The sequence below is a fragment of the Calliphora vicina genome, chromosome 3 (assembly GCF_958450345.1).
Source record: "Calliphora vicina chromosome 3, idCalVici1.1, whole genome shotgun sequence".
Lineage (NCBI taxonomy): Eukaryota > Metazoa > Arthropoda > Insecta > Diptera > Calliphoridae > Calliphora > Calliphora vicina.
Genome location: NC_088782.1, coordinates 118000045 through 118026543, shown reverse-complemented (window position 1 = coordinate 118026543; position 26499 = coordinate 118000045). Strand labels below are relative to the sequence as shown.

Genomic DNA, 26499 nt, shown 5'->3' with positions numbered 1-26499 from the left:
AGAAAATACTTTTCACAAGAAGTACCAAAAATATAAAAAAAAAAATATATAAAAAGAGCAAATAATTAATATTATTAAAAAGTACTAAAAAGTATTAAAAGTACAAAAGGTACTATCAATAAACAATTAATAAAAATCCCATAAATTCTTAATTTTTAAACTGTAGCTGCAAAAATTTAAAAATTTGCTATAAAATACTACTTTTAGATAAAATAACTGCTAAAATGTAGCATTTTTTCAAAAAGTACCAAAATTCTAAAAAGCTCTTTTTATAAAAACTTCGCCAAATTAGTCAAAAAAAACTTCTCAAAAGAATATAATTTAAGACTTTATTAAAATAACTGCCAAAATATTACTTTTTTCAAAAAGTACCAAAATTTCAAAAAGTACTTTTTACAAAAACTTGGCAAAATTAGTCAAAAAAAGTTTCAAAAGAATATAATTTAAGATTTTATTATAAAGTGAATTCATAATTTTCCAAAAAGTACCAAATTTCAGAAAGTACTTTTTACAAAAAGTACCAAAAATGGAAAACAATTTATAAAAAATAGCAAATAATTAATATTATTTAAAAGCACAAAATTTTAAAAAGGTACTATTATTTTTTTATCAAAAAGTACCAAAATTTCAAAAAGTACTTTTTATAAAAACTTCGCAAAATTAGCCAAAAAGTTCATAATTTTCAAAAGCTACCGAATTTTAAAAAGGTAATTTAATAAAAATGATTTATTATTTATGCAAAAATTTAAGAATTTACTACAAAATTATACTTTTACATGAAATAACTGCTGAAATATTCCTTTTCTTTCAAAAAGTACCAAAATTCCAAAAAGTACTTTTCATAAAAACTTGGCAAAATTAGTCAAAAAACGTTTCAAAATATAATTTAAAAATTCTCAATTATATTCAAAAGTACCAATTTTCAGAAAATACTTTTCACAAGAAGTACCAAAAATATAAAAAAAAAATATATAAAAAGAGCAAATAATTAATATTATTAAAAAGTACTAAAAAGTATTAAAAGTACAAAAGGTACTATCAATAAACAATTAATAAAAATCCCATAAATTCTTAATTTTTAAACTGTAGCTGCAAAAATTTAAAAATTTGCTATAAAATACTACTTTTAGATAAAATAACTGCTAAAATGTAGCATTTTTTCAAAAAGTACCAAAATTCTAAAAAGCTCTTTTTATAAAAACTTCGCCAAATTAGTCAAAAAAAACTTCTCAAAAGAATATAATTTAAGACTTTATTAAAATAACTGCCAAAATATTACTTTTTTCAAAAAGTACCAAAATTTCAAAAAGTACTTTTTACAAAAACTTGGCAAAATTAGTCAAAAAAAGTTTCAAAAGAATATAATTTAAGATTTTATTATAAAGTGAATTCATAATTTTCCAAAAAGTACCAAATTTCAGAAAGTACTTTTTACAAAAAGTACCAAAAATGGAAAACAATTTATAAAAAATAGCAAATAATTAATATTATTTAAAAGCACAAAATTTTAAAAAGGTACTATTATTTTTTTATCAAAAAGTACCAAAATTTCAAAAAGTACTTTTTATAAAAACTTCGCAAAATTAGCCAAAAAGTTCATAATTTTCAAAAGCTACCGAATTTTAAAAAGGTAATTTAATAAAAATGATTTATTATTTATGCAAAAATTTAAGAATTTACTACAAAATTATACTTTTACATGAAATAACTGCTGAAATATTCCTTTTCTTTCAAAAAGTACCAAAATTCCAAAAAGTACTTTTCATAAAAACTTGGCAAAATTAGTCAAAAAACGTTTCAAAATATAATTTAAAAATTCTCAATTATATTCAAAAGTACCAATTTTCAGAAAATACTTTTCACAAGAAGTACCAAAAATATAAAAAAAAAATATATAAAAAGAGCAAATAATTAATATTATTAAAAAGTACTAAAAAGTATTAAAAGTACAAAAGGTACTATCAATAAACAATTAATAAAAATCCCATAAATTCTTAATTTTTAAACTGTAGCTGCAAAAATTTAAAAATTTGCTATAAAATACTACTTTTAGATAAAATAACTGCTAAAATGTAGCATTTTTTCAAAAAGTACCAAAATTCTAAAAAGCTCTTTTTATAAAAACTTCGCCAAATTAGTCAAAAAAAACTTCTCAAAAGAATATAATTTAAGACTTTATTAAAATAACTGCCAAAATATTACTTTTTTCAAAAAGTACCAAAATTTCAAAAAGTACTTTTTACAAAAACTTGGCAAAATTAGTCAAAAAAAGTTTCAAAAGAATATAATTTAAGATTTTATTATAAAGTGAATTCATAATTTTCCAAAAAGTACCAAATTTCAGAAAGTACTTTTTACAAAAAGTACCAAAAATGGAAAACAATTTATAAAAAATAGCAAATAATTAATATTATTTAAAAGCACAAAATTTTAAAAAGGTACTATTATTTTTTTATCAAAAAGTACCAAAATTTCAAAAAGTACTTTTTATAAAAACTTCGCAAAATTAGCCAAAAAGTTCATAATTTTCAAAAGCTACCGAATTTTAAAAAGGTAATTTAATAAAAATGATTAAAATTCTTAAAACTGTAGCTACAAAATTTGTACTTTTTGCACAATTTGCTACAAAATGCTACTTTAAAATCAAATAATTATTAAAATTTAGCTTTTACAAAAAGTTCCTTAATAAAATGCTACCATTATTGAATTGTAACAGAGCCAATCATTGATTCTTATATTCCAAAGAAAGAAAATCTGGCCTTTTTTAAAAGAGTTCCCCTTTATTATCATTACAACTATTTTTTGTACTTTTTTTCCTTTAACAAATTTCTTTCAAAAATTCAGTAATTAAATTTCCTAAGAATTCCTTGTTATATAAGTATCCGTTTTTATTAAGCTGCTCTCATTTCACAAATCCCCCTTCGCTTTTAGCAAAAGTTTAAAATTACCATTGATTTTCTAAAGTGTGTTACAAATCCAACTAAAACCTTTATTGATTCATTTGAAAATTTGCATTTTTCACATGCAATTTTCTCTCTATATAAAAGTTTACATAGAAACTAAACTAACTCAACATTATTTCTTTATATATTTTCTAGAAAATTATTCAGTTAGTTCCCCCTAAATAACTAAGGCATTACATAGAAAGTAGACCAGAAAATGTGGCTTTAATTTCAACCCCATTGTTTGGCCAAAAAGTCAAATTTGTTTCAAACGTAGAGTGAGAGAGAGAGAGAGAAAAGCAAAACAACTTTGCACTTTTATGCTTAATTAATTCAAAGTAATTGTATGTTTTCCCCCTTTTGGCAAACTTTATGGGAAAATATATTTTACCTGCAGTTTTTTTTTTCTGCTCTTTTTTATAGAAGTTACATTGAAAACCGTATTTAAATTGTTTATTAAAGTCATTTGTCTTAACACTGATGTAGCCAGAGATAAATTGCATTAAAAACTTAATAGTTTTTGGGTGAAAAGTAAAGAAGTAAACTTTCTCCTAAAAGTATGCTTTTTTTTGCATACCTTTTTTTCTGTTAACTGCCAAAGTTGTTAGTTGTTATTAGACAAGGCAGCCAAGAAATTGTGTGTTATGCCGGCTTAAGGCCACAACAATCTAATGATGACTATATAATTTTTGTATTTTGGGTTTAGTTAACATTCAATTTCAAATTGTCTGTTGCCCAAGTTTTTCAACAGTTTCTAGATTAATTTGTCAAAGTTTATAGCACAGCTTAAGGCGTACAAAATACTTAATATTTGTTTATTTACTACCAGCAAATATGACTTATTAACAACTACATTGTTTGCTTTAAATTATATTAGAAAATATAAATATTTTGTAATATTTAAAAGCTCCCTTAAGTATGCTTTAAAATATATGTTTTTAAAACATCTAAAATTATGCTTTAACATTTGTTTTTTGTTTAAATTTATTAGCTGCACTAGAGTTTCCATTTCAAATTTACTCTTAATAATCCCATATGCATAGTTTTACCACTTTAACCAAATGTATGCATCGATTTTGCTACGCAACCATTACAAATAAAAACATAAAATCCTTAAAATATGCATTTTATTTACATTCAGTTTTTATGACCCAGTTGTGAATTTCTATTTAACTTTTTCATCTATTTTTTTATGTATTTTTTTTGTTTGTGGCTAATGTGATTTTGAAATACTGGCAATTATAATAGTATACTTATAGTTTGCAATTTGCACAAGCCCTAAATGTATGCTTCTTTAATTAGCCCATTTCAAATGAGCGCTGCTGAAATATATGTATAAAAGTTAATTAAAAGCAGCTTAATTTCTAAAATACTAAGTACCATAATATAGTCTCTAATTTGTTATAAGCTTAAGTAATAGCTGCACTCCATTTAAGGTTTATCATTTGTAACATTTGAAATTGTTCATTAATTTTAAGTATTATTTGGGAAGCTGAAAAGCAGGCAACATTATTAGGCTATTTACATTATTGACACATAAATGTAAAGCATAAAGACGGGTATTTAGGTTAAATATTAAAAGATAATAAAAAAATGGCTTATGGAAGTTAAAATATGGCAATAGAAAGATTTTTAATTGAAGCTAAAATATGATTGTAGAAACAACTTAAATGAAGCTAAAGTAAAATTCAAGAAATAGCTAAATTATGACTTTAGAAAGTGCTCAATATAATGCTAAAATATGACCTCAATATACAGCTATAATATGACTACAGAAAGAGCCTAAATTTATGCTAAAATATGACCATATAAAAATAAAACAAGTAAGAGAGCTATATTCGGCTGTGCCGAATCTTATATACCCTTCACCAAATTATACTTAAAAATATTTCTATTTAAACAAAATATTTTTTTTAAATTGTTTTGAAATTTTTTTTTTTTATTTTTTTAAAAAACTTTTTTTTTCAAATTTTTTTAATTTTTAAAAAAAAAAAATTCAAAAAAGAATTTATGACAAAAAAAAATTTTTGATGAAAAAAAAATTCGGGTTAAAAAATATTTTTCCCGATTTTTCCGACCCATTGTAGGTCCAACTTACAATTGCCTTATATACATCGTTGCAATGAACTTTAAAATATCTATCATTAGATATCCATAATGTCTATATTAATGACTTATTTATCCAGATATAGATCAAAAATAGGCCAAAAATCGAGGTTTTCCCGTTTTTTTCCTAATATCTCAGCCATTTATGGGCCGATTTTGTCGATTTTAAATAGGAACCGAGCCGGAAGAATTCCCGATATATTGATGTATGAATCATAAATGTAAGTCATTTTGGGGGCTTCGGAAAGTTGATTTCAACATACAGACGGACATGGATATATCAACTTCGCTATCTATAGCGATCCAGAATATATACAGCCCAATTATGAATAAAAAAATTCCGCGGGAGTTTCTTCCCATTGAATTTGAATAGGAAAAATGAGAAAAGGGAAAAAAACTCCCGGGGAATTTTTATTCATAATTGGGCTGATATACTTTTTGGGGTCGCAAATGAAAAATGTAGAAATTACAAACGGAATGACAAACTTATATATACCCTTGCCCAGGCGCAGATCCTGGTCAACCATTTGGGGGGGGGGTTGTTAAAAATTAAAATTTGCTCTATATTTTTATTTTTATTCCTTTTTTTATATGAAAACTTTTTGGTTTTGGGGGGGGGGAGAATTTCCTATTTCACCCCCTATGGATCCGAGCCTGCGAAGGGTATTCTAGAAAGAGCCCCAATCAGAACTAAAATATGACTCTATGAAGAGCCTCAATTGACGCTAGATTATGAATATAGAAAGATTCTCAATTAAAACTTAGATACGGCTACTGAAAGAACCTCAACTGAAGATAAAACTGGACAACAGAAAGAGTATTAATTTATGCTTAAATAGACTACAACTGGAGCTAAAACTGAACTACAGAAAGAGCCTTAATTGAAGCTTAAATCTGACTATAGAAAGAACCACAATTAAAGCCAAAATAGGACCATTGAACGAGTCTCAATTGATGCTCAAATGTAACTATAAAAAGATCGTCCATTAAAGCATAAATAGGAATATAGAAAGCTAAACCTAAAATATGACCATAGAAAGAACCTCAACTGAAGCTAAAACTGGACTATAGAAAAGGCCTTAATTGAAGCTTAAAAATAGCTTCAGTTGAAGCTAAAATATGGTTTCAGAAAGAACCTCAATCAAAGCTAAAATATGACTATAGAAATAATCTCAATTGAAGCTAAAATAGGACTATGGAAAGAGCTAAAAAGGAACTAGACTAATAGCCTCAGTTGAAGTTTAAATATGAATATAAAAGGAACCTCAAAGATAAAACTGGACTACGGTTAAGGCCATACTTGAAGCTTAAATAGGACTATATAATAGGAGCATTGAAACAGTCTCAATTGAAGCCAAGATAGGACCATTGATAGACCCTAAATTGAAGCTAAAATATGAATCAAGAATAAGCTTCAGTTGATGATAGAATATGACAAATTAAAGAGCAGTAGTTAAAGATTAGTATTGACTAGAGAAAGTGCTTCAATTGAAGCTAAAACATGGCTATAGAAAGAACCTCAAACAATTCAGTCTGAAATAGGACTATGGAAAGAGCCTCAATTGAAGCAAAAAAAAGGGCTAAAGAAAGATTCAATTGTAGCAAATTTAGGACTACATAAAATGACTCAATTGAAGCTTGAATTTTACTATAGAAATAGCCATCATTAAAGCGTAAATATCATTCTAGAAAGAACCCCAATTAAAACTAAAATATGACTCTAGAAAGAGCCTCAATTGAAGCTAGAATAGCACTACAGAAAGTTACTCAATTGAAGATAAAATAGGACTAGTGGAAAGAGCCTAAATTTAGGCATAAATAGGACTAGAGAGAGAACCTCAACTGAAGCTAAAACTAGTATACAGAAAAGGTCTTAATTGAAGCTTGAATATGATTCAAGAAAATCATATTGATTAAAGCTAAAATATGACTATAGAAAGAGCCATTATTAAAGCGTAAATATCATTCTAGAAAGAACCCCAATCAAAACTAATATATGACTCTAGAAAGAGCTAAAATAGGCCTACAGAAAGATCCTCAATTGAAGCTAAAATTGAACTATAGGAGCAGCATCAATTTAAGCTAAAACATGACTATAGAAGAGGCTAATAATATGACTATAGAAAGAACCTAAACTGAAGCTAAAACTGGACTACAGAAAAGGCCTTAATTGAAGCCAAAATAGGTCCATTGAAAGCGTCTCAATTAAAGCTTCTCATACTCGCCTCAATTAAAGCCAAAAGAGGACCATTGATAGACCCTCAATTGTAGTTAAAATATGAATCAAGAATAAGCTTCAGTTGATGATAGAATATGACAAATAAAAGAGCAGCAGTTAAAGATTAGTATTGACTAGAGAAAGTGCTTCAATTGAAGCTTAAATGTGGCTATAGGAAGAACCTCAAGCAAAGCTAAAATGACTATAGAAAAAGTCTCAATTCAGTCTGAAATAGGACTATGGAAAGAGCCCCAATTGAAGAAAAAAAGTGCTAGATAAAGAACTTCACTTGAACTACATAAAATGACTCAATTGAAGCTTGAATTTGACTATAGAAAATAGCCATCATTAAAACTAAAATATGACTCCAGAAAGAGCCTCAATTGAAGCTAGAATAGCACTACAGTAAGTTACTCAATTAAAGCTAAAATATGACTATTGGAAAGAGGCTCAATTGAAGCATAAATAGGACTAGAGAGAGAACCTTAACTGAAGCTAAAACTGGACTACAGAAAAGGCCTTAATTTAAGCCAAAATAGGTCCATTGAAAGCGTCTCAATTAAAGCTTCTCATACTCGCCTCAATTAAAGCCAAAAGAGGACCATTGATAGACCTTCAATTGTAGCTAAAATATGAATCAGGAATAAGCTTCAGTTGATGATAGAATATGACAAATGAAAGAGCAGCAGTTAAAGATTAGTATTGACTAGAGAAAGTGCTTCAATTGAAGCTTAAATGTGGCTATAGAAAGAACCTCAATCAAAGCTAAAATATGACAATAGAAAGAGTCTCCATTGAGTTTGAAATAGGACAATGGAAAGAGCTACATTTGAAGTTAAAACAGGACTAGATAAATAGCCTTAATTGAGGTTGAAATATGACTCTAGGAAGAACCTCAGCAGAAGCTAAAACTGGACTACAGAATAGGCCTTAATTGAAACCAAAATAGGACCATTGAAAGAGTATCAATTAAAGCTAAAATAGGACAATAGCAATAGCCTAAATTGAAGCCAAAATAGCACCTTTGAAATAGCCCCAATTATAGCTAAAATACAATTCGATTCAAGCATCAAATGATGATATAATATGACCAAGGAAGAGCCTCTTTTGAAGATTACTATTGTATTCTTTCTGGCATATAAAATATGCCAGAAAGAATACAGAAATAACTTCAATGAAAGCCAAAATATGACTACAGAAAGAGTTGCAATTGAGGCTGAAATACAACAATGAAAAGAGTCGCAATTGAAGCTAAAATAGGACAAGAGAAAAAGCCTGCACTGAAGCTCGTTAGAATAGGATTATTGGAAGAGCCTCAATTAAAGCTAAAACCTGACTAGAGAAAGAAAGAGCTAAAATATTCTATAGCCACATTTTAGTTCTTTCTATACAAGAGCCAATAATTATTTTTTCGAAATTAAATGAGTGTGTTGTTACTTTTGTGGTAGATAAAATTTTATGGTGAAAAAAATTTTTTTTTGTTGAAAAAAAAATTCGGTTAAAAAAATTTTTCCCGATTTTGCTCCATTGTAGGTCCAAATTACTATAACGTTATATAGGTCGTTTGAAAGGTCTTTGAAATATCTATCATTAGATATCCATATTGTCTAAATAAATGACTTAGTAATCCAGATATAGCTCAAATTAGGTAAAAAGGTCAATAATCGAGATAGTCTCGGTTTTTTGCTTATATCTCAGCCATTTGTGGGCCGATTTTCTCGATTTTAAATAGCAATAGCGAACCGATACTATAGCGGATATATTGATGTATGAATCATTAAGGTAAGTTATTTGGGGGCTATTGAAATATGATTTCAACATACAAATGGGCATGGTTATATCGACTATAAAAATTTTTAATTTAATATTTATTTCTTCATTTAGCCTTTTTTTTGTTATAAAAGTACCATTTTTGGTACTTTTTTTTTTGTTTCCTTATTTAGCCTTTTAAAGTGATTTTGTTTGTATATTGTCTTTTTCTGGAATGTTTTTGACTTTGAACAATTTAACTGTGAAAGAAGGAAGGACATGTATGTAAATTTCTAAAACGATGGATGCAACAATGTCATGTTACTTGATTGTTAAACATGGCTGAAATGCTGGAAGTTGACGTAACGAAAAAAAAATCTTCTTCATGTGTTCACAATGTATGTTTAATGCCAAAACATTTTCTATTTGTTTTGTTCTTTTTTTCTCCAAAAACTTTTCAATTCAACCCTAAAAACATATAAAACCAAACTATTCTTATCTTCTAACAGTAATGAACATCAGATTGTTGCTTGCTTTCTATATTTTTTTTTTCTTCTGTTTTTTTGTGGTAGTGAAATTCCAACTTATTTGCAAATAGTACTATTTTGTGCCCTTCATATACAAGGGTTTATTTATTTCATGTATGCCACCACAAAGATTTATTACTCCCTGAAACATTCATGTTAAATATACAATTTAACTGAAACTGCTAAAAAAAAAATCTAAACTATGTAGGAGTTCGTTCTCAGAAGAGTTAGAAACTGAGTTAGGTTCCTGACTGGCTACCATCAGGGTGGATAAAGAAAAATGCCAAAAAAAAAAAACCAGATTAAACAACATCAGAGTGAAATTGTAAAATATCTATTTGATATGCTCCTGATGTTGTGTTGATGTTGATACGACTGACATGAAGGAAACTGCACTTCAAAAATAAATTCGTTTGAGAGTTGATCTCTGTGTCGTTGTCTGTTTGTACAGACAGACTCCTACAGGCTAAAGTTGTATGTTAAAGGATATAATTCATTTTGTCTGGGAAACTAAGTGTTTTTTAGTTGCAACGATACACATTTTAGCCTGTCCAATGTACTCTGTAGTAAATGGTGGCCAGCTGAGAACAAACCAACAAAAATTTCCCGGTTACGGAAATACATATACAAGCAAGTCAATAAAGTGTGTGTGTGTGTAGGTTGTTAAACTGACAGGATATGCAAGCATTTTTTTCAAATATAAAGACAGTGAAATGAGTAAGAAGGAGGGCTAGTTCTCCTGCCTTCCCCAAAACTATGAGTAACTGACTGTGGTTAATTATTTCTGCGAAGCCAACCAAGTCGTCCTGGTGCTGCTTGCATTTTTATCTTAAAACCTTGAAAATAAAGTTTGTTTTAAGGGGCGGTAGGGGATTATGGCAATAAACCTTTATCCTTTTTTATCATATCTGGAAACACATAACATTTACATAGCCGTCCCCATCCAAAAAACAAAGGTAATAAATGCTCCATAATGTTAAAATATTAAAGTTGCACAAAAATTATTAAAAAAATTTCCATCCTGGGACTTTATGTAAAGGACACTCATGTTGCTGATAAGGACAGACGATAACACAATATGTACAAGTTCAATGAGTTGGAAACATGTAGTGGTCCTTTCCTTTTTTATTTCGTTTATTTTACTCCTCTTGTGTTGTGTGTAAAATTGTAATTATGAAATGTTATTTCCACAAAAAAAAAATAAGAGAGGAGAGGAGAAAATCAAATAAAGATGATATGAAATCAAGCATTATAATAAAACAAAATGTTAAAAAGATTAACAAAATAAATTGATTGTGTATATTCAAGCAGGAAATGATTAAAATTTGTGGGGGTTTAAATTGTTGAAATATTGGAAAAATTTGGAGCCGAAAAAAAAAATGCTTTTGAAGCAGTGTTATTTAAGCTTGAATTGAGTTTCCTTTTATACCATTCATCATGAGAGGCTAGGGTTTTTATATAAGTTTGTCATTTTGTTTATAATTTCTATAGTTTTTATTTACTATCCTATAAAGTATATATATTCCGGATCTTTATAGCCCTCTGTCCGTCTGTATGTTGAAATAAACTTTCCGTAGCCCCCAAATAACTTACATACATGATTCATATCATAATATTAATAGGCAAGTCGATTTCTTTAGACCCCTTTTAATCTCACATTATACATTTAATTTGGGCAAGGAATATACCATTTTAAAGGGAATATATATTTTATTGAAATCGGTTCAGTTTTTTAGGAGTTATAAGCATTTAAAGATGTTACTAACACATATGCAAAAACGTGTACATGTGAACCTTAAGCTAAAAAGTAAACAAAGCAATGCGTGTGTTTGTTCAATTTGTTGTTGTAAATAAATAGGAGAAACCAAGGCGAATTTATAGATTCGCCTTGGGAGAAACAATTAAACAGTATTGATTTCGCTCTGTTTTATTTGTAAATAAATAGGAGAAACCAAGGCGAATTTATAGATTCGCCTTGGGAGAAACAATTAAACAGTATTGATTTCGCTCTGTTTTAAGTGAGAGTTGTTATAGAAAACAAAGAAGAAGACTTTAGTAATTTAAATTCGCTTTAATAAATATATATTTTGAAGGTGTTTTTTTTTTTTATTTTCTAACTCCCATATGCATAAGCAATTTTTAAATTTATCAAAGGTTTATAAAACAAAATTGGTTTTATAAACCTTTGACAAATTTAAAAAACTCTTTATGCATATGGGGGTAAATATGTAATTGTTGATAAGTAAAAAGTTATTTTATAATTGTGACGATTTTCAATGGTTTATTACTGCATGAAGTTTAGTGAAAAATGGGACGAGTGGGAAAAAATGGTGAGTCGCCTCCCATACAAAGTAAATAGTTATTTCTAAACATTATGTGAAATGTAATTGCAAGATTCTTCAAACTTAGTCTAAATGGCTCTTTTATAAATTTTCATAGTTTCGCTGAAATTGTTTGGGATTGGAATAGTGAGCGTGGCACACCCTATACAATGTATATAATTAATTTCGAATATCTGTAGAACTATAATTGTAAAAGTGTTTAAACTTTTAGCGAATTAATTTCTTATTACTGTGCGGAGTTTAGCTGAATATAGACGGAATTAGATTAGAGGGCATAGCACCCAAAATGGTAGAGGTCGGAAAAAGATGTGAGTCACCTCCCATACAAAGTAATAATTGCAAGGTTCTTCAAACTTTGTCCGCATAGCTCTCTTACCATTTTACACAGATTGGCTGAAAATGGTCGGGATTGCATTGGTGGTTATGGCGCAAAGTAAATAATTAATTTTTAATATCTGGAGAACTATTAAGCTATTGTCAGAACATGCTCATAAAATGGTTAACACAACCATGAGAACTTATGTTGAAATATATGGGTGTTAACCATTTATTGAACATTTTCTGACAATATTGTAAGAATATGACAACCGTGTATACGTAGCTTAATTCTAAAAGAATTTAAACTCTGCATTCTAAGGAGGTCGTAGCTCTGTTCGAAGTTTAGCTAAGCATTATCCGCTTAGTAGGAATGACCCCTCCCTTATAAAGGAAAGTTAAAGTAAAGCTTGATATTTATATAAAAGGTTTAAAAATGGGTGGGATCAGAGCAGTGGAGTGGTATCTCCCATTTTTTATTTTCGAATATCAAGTGAACTGTAATTGAGAGATTCTCAAATTTTGTATGTGTTATTTTCGTATTTCCATTCACATTTTTTTTAATTTTACTAGGGTAGGGGTAGCGAAGTGCATCGGGTTATGCTAGTATCAATAAATTCTATACCGTCCTGTTTCGGTTGCTATTAAAAATCGAGAAAATCTGCCCACAAATGGCTGAGATATAAGCAAAAAACAATGACTACCTCGATTTTTGGCCTATTTTTGATCTATATGGATTATTATAGACAATATGGATATCGAATGATAGATATTTCAAAGTTTTTTTTTTCGCTAAATATTAAAAAAAAAAATTTTAAAAATAAAAAAAAAAATTTTAAATTTAAAAAACAATTCGAAAAATTTGTATTCCAAAAAATGAAAAAAAAAACAACTTTGGAAAAAACAATTAAGAGAGCTATATTCTGCTGTGCCGAATCTTATATACCATTCAGCAAATTATACTTCAAAATACAAATTTTAAATATTAAAAAAAATTTAATTTTTTTTCCAAATTTTTTTTTAATTTTTTGGAATTTTTTTTTCCAATTTTAAATTTTAAAAAAATTTTTTATCACGAAATTTTTTTTTCATCAAAAGTTTTTTTTTTCGCTAAATATTAAAAAAAATTTAAAAAATAAAAATTTTAAAAAAAATTTTTTTTTAAAACAATTCGAAAAATTTTTATTCCAAAAAATTAAAAAAAACAACTAAGAGAGCTATATTCGGCTGTGCCGAATCTTATATAATACCCTTCACCAAATTATACTTCAAAATTAAAATTTTAAATATTTTTGGGTAAACAAAATTTATATTTTTTTCCAAAGTTTTTGGATATTTTTTTTTTAGAATTTTAAATTTAAAAACAAAATTTTATCCCGAAATTTTTTCCCGCTAAATACTAAAAACAAAATGGAAAAAACTAAAAAACTTTAAAAAACAATTCGAAAAATGTTTATTTCAAAAAATGAAAAAAAAACAAGTAAGAGAGCTATATTCGGCTGTGCCGAATCTTATATACCCTTCACCAAATTATACTTAAAAAGTTAATTTTTTTAAATATTTTTAGGTAAACAAAATTTATTTTTTTAATTTTTTTTTAAAAAAAGTTTTTTCCGATTTTTTTTTTTTGGAAAAAAATGTATGACAAAAAAATTTTTTGATGAAAAAAAAATTCGGGTTAAAAAATATTTTTCCCGATTTTGACCCATTGTAGGTCCAACTTACTATAGCCTTATCTACATCGTTGCAATGGACTTTGAAATATCTATCATTAGATATCCATATTGTCTATATTAATGACTTAGTAATCCAGATATATATCAAAAATAGGTCAAAAATCGAGGTTGTCCCGGTTTTTTGCTCATATCTCCGTTATTTATGAACGATTTTGCGATTTTGCTGATTTTAAATAGAAAACTTCCATATTGTCTATATTAATGACTTAGTAATCCAGATATGGGTCAAAGATCGATGTTGTCCTGGTTTTTTCCTCATATCTCAGCCATTTGTGGACCGATTTTGCTGATTTTAAATAGGAAACTTCTCGAAAGCATTGCTGACAGAATTATTGAAGATTTGGATCCCGACGATATCTGGGGTCTTCAGAAAATTCATTTCAACAGACAGACAGACGGACATGGCTTAATCGACTCCGCTATCTATAAGGATCCAGAATATATATACTTTATAGGGTCGGAAATGAAAAATGTAGAAATTACAAACGGAATGACAAACTTATTATACCCTTCTCACGAAGGTGAAGGGTATAAAAACAACTTTGAAAAAAAAAACAATTAAGAGAGCTGTGTCGAATCTTATATACCCTTCACCAAATTATACTTCCAAATAAAAATTTTTAATAATTTTAGGTAATCAAAATAATTTTTTTTTCAAAGTTGTTTTTATCATTTTTTGTAAAAAAATATTTTTCGAATTGTTTTTTTAAAATTTTTTAAATTTGGATTTTTTTTTAAATTTTTAAAAAAATTTTTCTTGTTTTTTAAATTTGTTTTTTTTGGCGAAAAAAAAATCAGTTTAAAAAATATTTTTTTCCGATTTTGACCCATTGTAGGTCCAACTTACTATGGTCTTATATATGTCGTTGCAAAGGTCTTTGAAATATCTATCATTAGATATCCATATTGTCTATATTAATAACTTAGTAATCCAGATATAGGTAAAAAAATAGTGGTTGTACCGGTTTTATCCTTATATCTCAGCCATTTGTGGACCGATTTTTTCCATTTTAATTAGCAACCGAGCCGGATGAATTCCGAAAATATTGATGTATTAACAATATTGTGGTATTTGTATCAAAAGAGCCGAATCCTCCAAACTGTCTGGAGCTAAGGCCAGTGGAGAGATATTGGGCTATTGTTAAAAGAGAATTGAAGACCTCAAAAAGTGGCGGCAAGGGTATATTTTGGCCATTCTCACCCCCCAGTTTGGTGAACATTAGTAAAAAAAATCATCCTGAAAAAATTTTAGGTAAATCGGTTGGGGTTAAGACGTGCCGCAAGCCCTCTGAAGTTTTGAGATGCATTTACAAGGGGGAAAAAAGAATTTTTTTCAGTTTTTGTAAAAATTTTGCCATTTAAAAAATTACTTTTGTAATTTAATTTAAAAGAATCGAAATGTGTACGTAATTGTCGTTCTAATGAGACATAAAAAACAGAAATTGGTCAAAAAATTTTAAAGTTATTAAAAATTCGCCAGGCCATTAACGTGTCTCAGGCAACTAGAACAAGAAATGTAGGAACAAAATTAACATATTTTGATAAATATTAAAATAATAGCTCATTTTTACTTAAAATGTGTTTTTGTCTTCGTAGGATACCGTTAACCTATTATTAGGTATGAACAAAAAAATAAAATTTTTTTAATGGCAGTTTCAAAACTCCATTTTCAAATTTTTAAAAATTTTTTTAAACAAATTTCAGAATTTTTTGATCATCTCATTGGGATTTATTAAGAATATAATAGGTAATAATAATGTGAAAAAATTATGAAAATATCTCTTATAGTTTTTCCGTACCTGCGATTTAAATTTTGAAATTTTCGAGAAAAACCAATTATTTGACAATTTTTAGGCCAATGAGCTCTATTTCCTTACTCTTATGAATTTTAAGCAAAAATTATTCAGAATATTATAGTCCAGATAATTCTAAATATAATCTGAAACTTTTACTAAAATCGGAAAACGTTAACCCTTAAATCGTGAAGGTCAAAAGTCAAATTTTTCAATATTTGGAATTTCTCTTGGAAAGATTTCGAATGAAATTTTTGACCTTAATATATTCAATAGGGATATCTAATGATAGATATTTCAAAGACCTTTGCAACGACGTATATAAGACCATAGTAAGTTGGACCTACAATGGGTCAAAATCGGAAAAAATATTTTTTAACATGATTTTTTTTTTTCACCAAAAAAAAATTTAAAAAACAAAAAAAATGGTTTTAAAATTTAAAATAACAATTGGAAACAAATTTTTTTCCAAAAAATTAAAAATACAACTTTGGAAAAAAAAATACAAAAATATTTAAAATTTGTATTTTGAAGTATATTTTGGTGAAGGGTATATAAGATTCGACACAGCCGAATATAGCTCTCTTACTTGTTAATACTAAATCCATTGAAAAAATTTTCTAATTTTTCAAACAAAAAATATTTCATTTCAAAAAGTATAAAAAAAAAATTATTTTTGAAAAAGTACCAAAAAGGTACTTTTTAAACGTATACAAATTTTCTTTGGTTTATGTATTAAAATTTAAACTAAAAACTATATGTATTTTAAAACTGCCAACTTCATACTTTTGATACAAACTGCCAAAATAGTACTTTTAGAAATGATCAGAAAAAGTACCAAATTAATACTTTTTGAAACACAACCAAACAAGTATGTTACGAAAAGTATTTCTTCACAAAGTACCATATAAGTACTTTTTTGAAAAGTACCACAAGTACAAACAATTTGTTTGGCATACATATCAAAGTATAATTAATAAAAAAGTAAGAAAAAGTACTTTTTTCTAAAAGTACCAATTAAGTACTTTTTGTCCAGTTTTTGAAATACATAAGTACTTTTTTAAAAAAATATGTTTTCAAGAAAGTACTTTATGAAAAATTAAAGTAACATTTCAAAAAAAGTACTTTCTGGTAAAAGTACATTTTCAAAAAAGTACTTTTTGTGAAATGAAGTACAAAAAAAGTAAATTTTCAAAAAGATTAAATCCCAAAAATTGTTTTTCAAATAGAATATAAATATTTATAAATTTATCTTGTTGTAGTACTTTAATTTGGTACTATAAATCTATAGAAAAGTACCAATATTTTATAACAGTTGAAAACTCAAATTTCAAAATCTAGATTTTTTTTTAAATTTGGGCTCACACAAGAAAATATAAATGAATGTAATTTAGTGTCCACTTACCAATTGCCATTGCTGTCTCCTGTGCATCACCCGTCACCATTTTCACTCGCACGCCACTCTGCATCAACAGCTCAATTGATTCCCTGACCAATGGTCTGGGAGGATCAGTAATGCCCACCAAACCGCAATAAATTAAATCCTGTAGATTTTTACCCTTGGCCAGGGCCAACACTCTTAAGCCCTTGCGGCCTATTTCATAAGCTTCAGCCAGGAATTCCGCTTCATTTTGTTTAGTCAAAGGCATGGTTTGGGTGCCAAATTGATATTTGGTGCACTGAGGCAATAAATAATCCAAGGCGCCCTTGGCAAAATAGATTTCCTCTTTGTTGTTATTGTACTTGTGTATGCATTTGACGGCCATCATTTTCTGGTCCGAGGAGAAAGGATACTCCTGAATGCGCACATAGTTTTCAGCGGTGGCGTACATGCCATTCTTCATGGCGGCAGCAATGAGAGCACCTTCGGTTGGTTGACCCAGTAAAGTGCCATTTTGTATGTAGGCATTATTGCACACTGCTCCGATTTCCAGTAAATTAGTTATGTTGGATTTAGCCATTTCTATATTGTTGCAATTGCGTATGTGTATCTCACCCTGATCATTGTATCCAGCTCCTGTTACATCCGCCATATAGGCATCTGAGGTTATGATCACGGTTACCGTCATTTCATTTTTGGTTAGTGTTCCGGTCTTATCCGAGCAAATGACATTGACACAACCCAATGTCTCTACCGTGGGTAGCTTTTTAACAATGGCATTGCGTTTGGCCATACGCATAACGCCCAAGGCCAAGGTAACTGTTACCACGATGGGTAAACCTTCAGGTATGGCGGCCACGGCCAAGGATACAGAAATATTAAACATTTCCGTTAAGGGTTTGCCCTGCAACCAACCCAATAGCATGATGACACCAATAATTAGAAACGAATAGAAACTTAGTTGAGCCCCCAAAATGTCCATGGACTTTTGTAGTGGGGTCTTAGGAGCCTCTTCTGCCTGCATCATTTTAAAGACCTCACCAAATTCACTTCTCTCGCCGGTACTTACAACAATACCCTTGCCATTGCCACAGCGCACTAAAGTGCCCATAAAGGCAATATTCTTCATATTCGTATGATCCTTATTCCCTGTATTATTCAACAACAAATCCGTGCACTTTCTAGCCGGCTCTGTTTCACCCGTAAAGCTGGATTCATCTATGGACAAATCAATGGCATCGAATAGCCTTACATCGGCCGGCACCCGATCGCCCACATTCAAGTGTACCACATCTCCCGGCACTAATTCTCGGGCCAGAAACGTTTCCAGCCTACCCTCTCTCAAACAATGACATTCGGGTGGCACTAATTTCTTAAGCTCCTCTAAACTCTTCTCCGATCTGTATTCCTGTATAAAAGCTACTGTTACCACTATAATAATGGCTATGGTTATGCTGACAGCATCATCAAACTGTTTCATAAATATGGAGACGGCCGCCGAACCCAGCAGCAGTAGGATGAGAGGATTTTTAAATTGTTCGGCATATTTCTTCCAGGTAGGTTCTTCTTCGATAACGTTGAGTTCATTGTGGCCAATGATTTTGGCCCGGTATTTAGCCTCGGTCCATTTGAGGCCAGAGCGTACATCGACTTGTAAGCGGCCGGCCACCTCGGAGGCACTAAATGTTGAGGATTCAGCTGTGGTTAATAACATTTCAGGGGTTAATGTTGAACCCGTCTGCAAGGAGATTGAGAAAAGGAAGATACATGTTAATGGGGATTTTCAAAAGTAATGAAATAAATGGGATTATGTTTAAACTAAGACTCTATAGATATCTAAAATTTAAGATTAATCAGACTCTATAAATATCTACTTTTGAAGCTCTAATTAGACTCTAGACTTTAACTCTATAAATAACAAAGATTAAACCTCAAATTAGTCTATGATCGAAGCTCAGCATAGACTTTATCTTAGACGACATGTGAGCTCAATATAGACTCTATAAAGACTAACGATTGAAGCTCATCTATGACTTTATAAAGATCTACGATTGAGATTCAACTTAGACAAATATTGAAGCTCAACTTAGACTATATAAACCCCTTTCGAGTGAAGCTCATCTTTGACGAATATGAGTTCTCAATTTAGATTCTGTAAAGTCCTACGATTGACGCTCATCTCTGATTCTTTAAAGAGCAACGATTGAAGCTCTTCTTAGACAAAGATGGGAGACCAACTTAAACTCGATAACGATTTGGGCTTGAAGCTCAACTTAAACTAAGATTGGAGATCAACTTAGACAAATATTTTTACTTTATAAAGAGCTATGATTGCAGATCAACTAAGACTCTATAATAACCTTCGTTTGAAGCTCATCTTAGACGAAGATGAGGGCTCAATTTAAATTTTACATCTAAGATTAATGCTTATCTTTGACCTAGAGAGACTTTCGATGGAAGCTCATCCTAGACGATGAAGAGAGCTCTATAAAGACATTCGATTGATGACCAACTTCGACTCAATAAAGACTTACGATTGAAGCTCATCTTCGACTCAATAAAGAACTACGAATGAATACCTTCGATTGAAGCTCATATTCTTCTCAATAAAGACCTACGATTGAAGCTTATCTCCATACAGACCTACGATAAAAGCTCATATTTGATTATATAAAGACCTATGATTGAAGCTTATCTTCGACTTTATAAAGACCTACGATTGAAGCTCAACTTCGCCTCAATAAAGACCTACAATTGAAACTTAACTTCGACTTCATAAAGACCAACGATTGAAGCTCAACTTCGACCCAATAAAGACCTACGATTGAGGATCAACTTCGACTCAATAAATACCTACGATTGAAACTCAACTTCCACTCAATAAATACCTAAGACTCAAGCTTAACTTCGACTCAATAAAGACCTACGACTGATGCCCAACTACGACCCAATAGAGATCTTCGATTGAAGACCAACTTCGACTCCATAAAGACCTACGACTGAAGCTTAACTTCGACTCAATAAAGACTTATTCATTGAAAACCAACGATTGAAGCTCAACTTCGACTCAACAAAGACCTACGATTGAAACTCAACTTCGACTCAATAAAGACCTACGATTGAAGCTCAAGTTCGACTCAATAAAGACCTACGATTGAAGCTCAACTTCGACCTACGATTGAGGATCAACTTCCACTCAATAAAGACCTAAGAGTCAAGCTTATCTTTAACTCCATACAGACCTACGATAAAAGCCCATATTTGATTATATAAAGACCTATTATTGAAGGTTATCCTCGACTTTATAAAGACCCACGATTGAAGCTCTACTTCGGCTCAATAAAGACCTACGATTGAAACTTAACTTCGACTTCATAAAGACCAACGATTGAGGATTAACTTCGACTCAATAAATACCTACGATTGAAACTCAACTTCGACTCAATAAAGACCTACGATTGAAGACCAACTTCGACTCAATAAAGACCTACGATTACAACTCAACTATGACTCGATTGAAACTCAACTTCGACTCAATAAAGATCTTTGATTGAAGACCAACTTCGAAGCAACAAAGACCTGCGATTGAAGCTCAACTTCGACTCAATAAAGACCTACGATTGAAGATCAACTTCGACTCAACTATGACTCAATAAAGATCTTTGATTGAAGACCAACTTCGAAGCAACAAAGACTTGCGATTGAAGCTCAACTTCGACTCAATAAAGACCTACGATTGAAGATCAACTTCGACTCAACTATGACTCAATAATGACCTACGATTGAAACTCAACTTCGACTAAATAAAAATCTTTGATTGAAGACCAACTTCGAATCAATAAAGACCTGCGATTGAAGCTCAACTTCGACTCAATAAAGATCTTTGATTGAAGACCAACTTCGGTTCAATAAAGATCTTTGTTTGAAGACAAACTTAAACTCCATAAAGATCTACAATTGAAGCTCAACTTCGAATCAATAAAGATCTTTGATTGAAGCTCAACTTCGACTTAATAAAGACCTGCGATTGAGGCTCAACTTCGAATCAATAAAGACCTACTATGGAAGCTCAACTTCGACTCAATAAAGACCTACGACTGAAGCTTAACTTCGACTCAACAAAGACCTATGACTGAAGCTCAACTTCGACTCCATAAAGACCTACGATTGAGGATCAACTTCGACTCAATAAAGACCTACGATTGAAACTCAACTTCGACTACATAATGACCTACGATTGAAACTCAACTTCGACTAAATAAAGACCTTCGATTTAAGACCAACTTCGACTCAATAAAGATCAACGGTTGAAGCTCAACTTCGAGACAATAAAATCCAACGATTGAAGATCAGCTTCGACTGAATAAACACCTACGATTGAAGCTCAACTTCGATTCAATAAAGACCTTCGATTGGAGCTCGACTTCGACTCAATAAAGCACTACGATTGAACCTCAACTTAGACTCAATAAAAACCTGCGAATGAAGGTCTAAACTCTATAGAAAACTACAATTGAATCTCGATTTAGACTCTATAAACACCAAAGACTGTAGTTAAAAAGACCTCTTCAAACACAGCAAAAATGTCAACATCTTCCAGTGTTTTTTTTTCACTTCAAATTTTATTTCTTTCACATTATTTTTGCTGCAACACCACAAATGAATTTACAAAATTTATTCCTTTTAACTTTTCAACAAAATCATTTGCAGTTCTTAGTTAAAAATAAATTAAACTTCATTTCCAACATACTCCCCAAAATTATGCTACAATTATTTATCTTAATGAAAAACCCCACAAACATATTAAAGTAATACAGACTTTTTGTATACAAGAGACAGACACACAAAGAAGAAGAAGAAAGAAATGAAATAAAACTAGTCAGAATTGTAGAAAAGTAAATGCTGCAAATGACAGCTTTACAAAATGTCATTATTAACAATTTTACCAGAGTCAGCAGCAACAACACATTGCGATGACAATTGCAAATTAGCCAAGACAACCACCAGCAGCAGCAACCATCATTTAGATTTAACACTCCAAACATACAACAAATACGAATAAAACAACAAAAATACTCTGATACTTCATAAACCACCCACTGTGTTTCACAACACTCTGATGGATGTGGCAACAAAAACCATCTATCCATCCATCCATCCATCCAACAGATAGAGAGATGGACATACAAACAGACTGTTATTAAAATGGCTACAAAATATATGCATTCAATGCTAGAGTTTTACTCTGTCCAACCATTTGGCCAGTAATCATTTTCATTATCACTATAAAAACCAACCATGTTGGCCAAAATGGGGGGGATGATAGTCATAAAGACCTTTTTACGACCATATTTTAAATATATATTTAATTGATTTAAGCGTTAAAGGTATTAACAGGCAATTATTTATAGAAATCTATTTAAAAACTTAAGAAAATCCTTTCATTGAAAAGTAACAATTCCTTAATTTCAATTTAGTTTGTCTAAAATTTTAACATTATGACATAAGCTATTTTTCAATTATCTAGAGAAAAAACAGTAATTTTATAGTTTTTTATTCCTTTTTTTAATAAAAAACATAGTAAAATATATAAAATAAAGATGTGTATATAAGCATTAGTATATAATGAAATGTTTTTTATATGAAACTAATTAAAATAGATGATAGTTGGTGTACGAAGGTTAATTTTTGTGTGCACTGTAGTATTTATTCTGTTGCTTTGTTTTTATAGCAATTGTAGTTTTTTTCTCTAGTATGCAGCTCTTCTCTTGAGAGTATTTAGTTTTAATTAAGTCATTTTTATAATTTCCTGTATTCCCTTAAATAACCTTAAAACATTAAGATTAAAACAGAATGTAATAAAAACTAATGCATAATTTCAGGTAAATATTTTATAGACGAAAGCTAATTTAGTTGTGGGTGTTTTATCTTAACTAATTTACACCATATTTAATATGGTAATTAGACTGTAAAGATTAAGGATTAAAGCTGAACTTAGACTCTATAAAGACCAACGATTGAAGCTCAATTTAGACTCTACAAAGATCTGCGATTGAAGCTCAACGTAGACTCTATATAGGCCTCTGATTGAAGCTCAACGTATACTCTACAAAAACCTACTATTGAAGCTCAACTTAGACCTTACAAAGACCTGCGATTGAAGCTCAAATCAGACTCTATAAAGACCTGTGAATGAAGCTCAACTTAGACTCTATAAGGACCTGCGATCGAAGTTTAACTTAGACCTTATAAATACGTGTGAAGCTCAACTTACATTCTATTCAGATTTAAGCTCAACATAGACTCTATAAAGACCTTCGACTGAAGTTCAACGAGGCTCTACTTAGCTCAATTTAGACTCTACAAAAACCTACTATTGAAGCTCAACTTAGACCTTACAAAGACCTGCGATTGAAGCTCAACTTAGACTCTATAAAGTCTTGTGATTGAAACTCGATTTAGCCTCTATAAAGATCTGCGATTGAAGCTCAACTTAGACTCTTTAAAGACCTGTGATTGCAGCTCGACAGAGACTCAACAAAAACCTGTGATTGAAACTCAACTTAGCCTCTATAAAGACCTGAGATTGAAGTTCAGCTTAGCCTCTATAAAAACCTGAGATTGAAGCTCATTTTAGCTTCTATAAAGACCTGCGATTGAAGCTCAACTAGACTCTATAAAGACCTGTGATTGAAGCTCAACTTAGACTCTACAATGACCTGCGATTGAAGCTCAATTTAGACTCTGTAAAGACCTGAGATTGAAGCTCAAAATAGACCGCGATTGAAGCTCAAAATAGACTCTATAAAGGCCTCTGATTGAAGCTCAATTTTGACTGTATAAACCTGAGATTGAAGCTCAACTTAAAATCTACAAAGACCTGCAATTGAAGCTCAACATAGACTCTATAAAGGCCTCTGATTGAAGCTTAATTTAGCCTCTATAAATACCTAAGATTGAAGCTCAACTTAGCCTGTATACAGACCAAAATGATTGAAGCTCAATGAGACTAAGCTTGAAATTCAACAAGACATGTGCTTGAAGCTCAACATACAGTCAGGCAAAGCATGTCTGACAGAATTATTGAAGATTTGGATCCCGAAGACATCTGTGATCTTCAGAAAATTGATTTCAACAGACATACAGATGGACGGACATGGCTTAATCGACTCCAGAATATATATACTTTAAAGGGTCGGAAAATTATATTGTGGAAATTACAAACGGAATAACAAACATATATATAACCTTCTCACGAAGGTGAAGAGTATAATTATTTAGAAAGAGGAGGATGGGATGCTTTGACACGCCCACCTTAAAGTCCAGACCATGCCCCGTCCGACTACTATTTGTTTTGATCGATGCAGAACGCTCTCTCTGGGATACGCTCTACCTTCAGAACAAAGTAGTATCCGAAATTGGCTTGATTCGTTTTTGGCCTTAAAAGATGAGCAGTTCATTTGACTCGAAATCCATATGTTAGGCAGAAAGATGGGAAAAGGTCATAGCTAACAATGGTCAATACTTTGGACAAATTTATATTGTACAAATGCTTCAAAATAAAAGCTAAAAATTTTAAAAAATCTCGCATTTTTAAGTCAAATTACAAAACTATCTTTATTATTTCTCTCAGTGTCTCCCCTTGCCTTCTCATAATTTACGACTATCAAAATACAGATATTTTCATAAATTTTCAAATACAGTAGTAGGTGTTTAGGATAATTTGAATAAATTTAGAGACTGCGATAAATAACAAAAACCAACCAACAGTTTGAAACTGTGTTAAATCAACTTGAAATTGATATTAAAAAGAACATTTAAATAAATATTGTATTTAAACAAGTTTTTTTTAGGTTTGAACTCATTTTTGACGTTATTCAAGCTGTTTGTTTTATAAACAAAACAAGTTAAAATAAATACGTTTATTTTTAATTTAGAATAAGTAAATAACTAGTGTGGCATTGTGTTTAGAAAAAATAAGAACTCTTGTACTTTAAGTAGAGCAGAACAAAAAGTGCAGGTATAAGTTTAAATTAAAGTTAAAACAATAGGTTTTTTTGCTAGAGACAGGTCAGTGGAAATAATGTTGACAAACAAAGTTCACATTGACCAAATAGCTTCAATACAATTAGTTTTCAAATTAAACAAGTTTTAAATGCTTGCTGTTACAAAAGTCCTGTGACAGCAACCAATTTTTTCCTAGAAATTGTACAAATCAAACTATTTTTACATTTTCTATGGTATTCTTTTGATTATTTAAACATTTATTTTTATTTGTCTTCATTTTCATTTAATTTAATTAAGTTTCTCTCATTAAATAAAGTATATTTGCTTCAATTTTGTGCAATTGTTGGTTTAATTAAATATTTACACAAAATGATTTTGACAAGCTTTCAGTTTGTAAATATTTAAATACCAGATGGAATAAATATTGACAGAAATAATTTACACACATTGCATTAAACATACATACAGTTTGTTTAAAGACAAATATTTAACAAATTTTTCTTTATGGATTTTTAAATGACTTCAAGTGCAGAATTTGAGGAAAATAAACAGATTTAAATCTTAAAATATAGTTAGAATTTTCAATTTAAAACCAGTAATTTAAATGCTTTTAATACACATAAACCTGACAACGATTTTAAGGCCTAAAGAGCTTTTCAAAGCAGCAACTTAAACATATGAATTGAAAAAAAAAACTAAATTTTTTTAATCATACTTTGTCTTATCTAAACTACTATAAAGATTAAAAATAATCCAAATACTTCCTTATATATTTGTTTAATAAAAACCCCTAGATGTTTAGATTCTTTCAAAACTCTGTTTATATTCATTTTCCTCTTGCACTTGTTTGCATAGATTTAAAGCCTTGGGGTATTGACTGGGTTTTCAAAAAAAAAAAAACCCCTATTAAATATTTGAGCACTTTAATATTTATGCATATTTTTAGCACAAACATTAATTTATATAAAAAAAATACACATAAATGGTAATTTTAAACTCGCTAAGAGGAGAAAAAGGTAAAGTACTTAAGTACTTACAGCAATTAAATAAATTTGGTGTTAAATGTTTAAAATAAAATCATATAATTTTATAATTATTTACATCTAAAATTACTTTAATACAGTTTGGCTGATTGAAACATAAACCAATCAATCTGCTTTCCAAAAGAGCATTCATTGAAATATAAACTAATCAATCTATTATTGATATGATTATTATGTTTACTAAAACAATACATGTCTAAACAATCACTTTTTGTTTCCTAAAATAAACTAATTAAAGAACATTTTAAAATACAGCAAATTTTAAACGTTTAAAAGCCAATTAGTTAATTTATTAAAACAATACAGAAGTGAAAGGTGGTAATGATTTAATATTTGATCT

The 26499-nt window shown here is 29.8% G+C and overlaps 1 protein-coding gene across 2 annotated transcripts in view; it reads right to left on the bottom strand.

Moving 5' to 3' along the window:
* SPoCk (secretory pathway calcium atpase) overlaps positions 1-26499 on the bottom strand; it is a 230491-nt gene that overhangs the window by 44277 nt on the left and 159715 nt on the right. For both annotated transcript variants that reach the window (XM_065506526.1, XM_065506527.1), the window contains exon 2: positions 17134-18847. In XM_065506526.1, the coding sequence (XP_065362598.1) occupies positions 17134-18847 (1714 nt within the window). The remainder of the gene's footprint in view (positions 1-17133; positions 18848-26499) is intronic.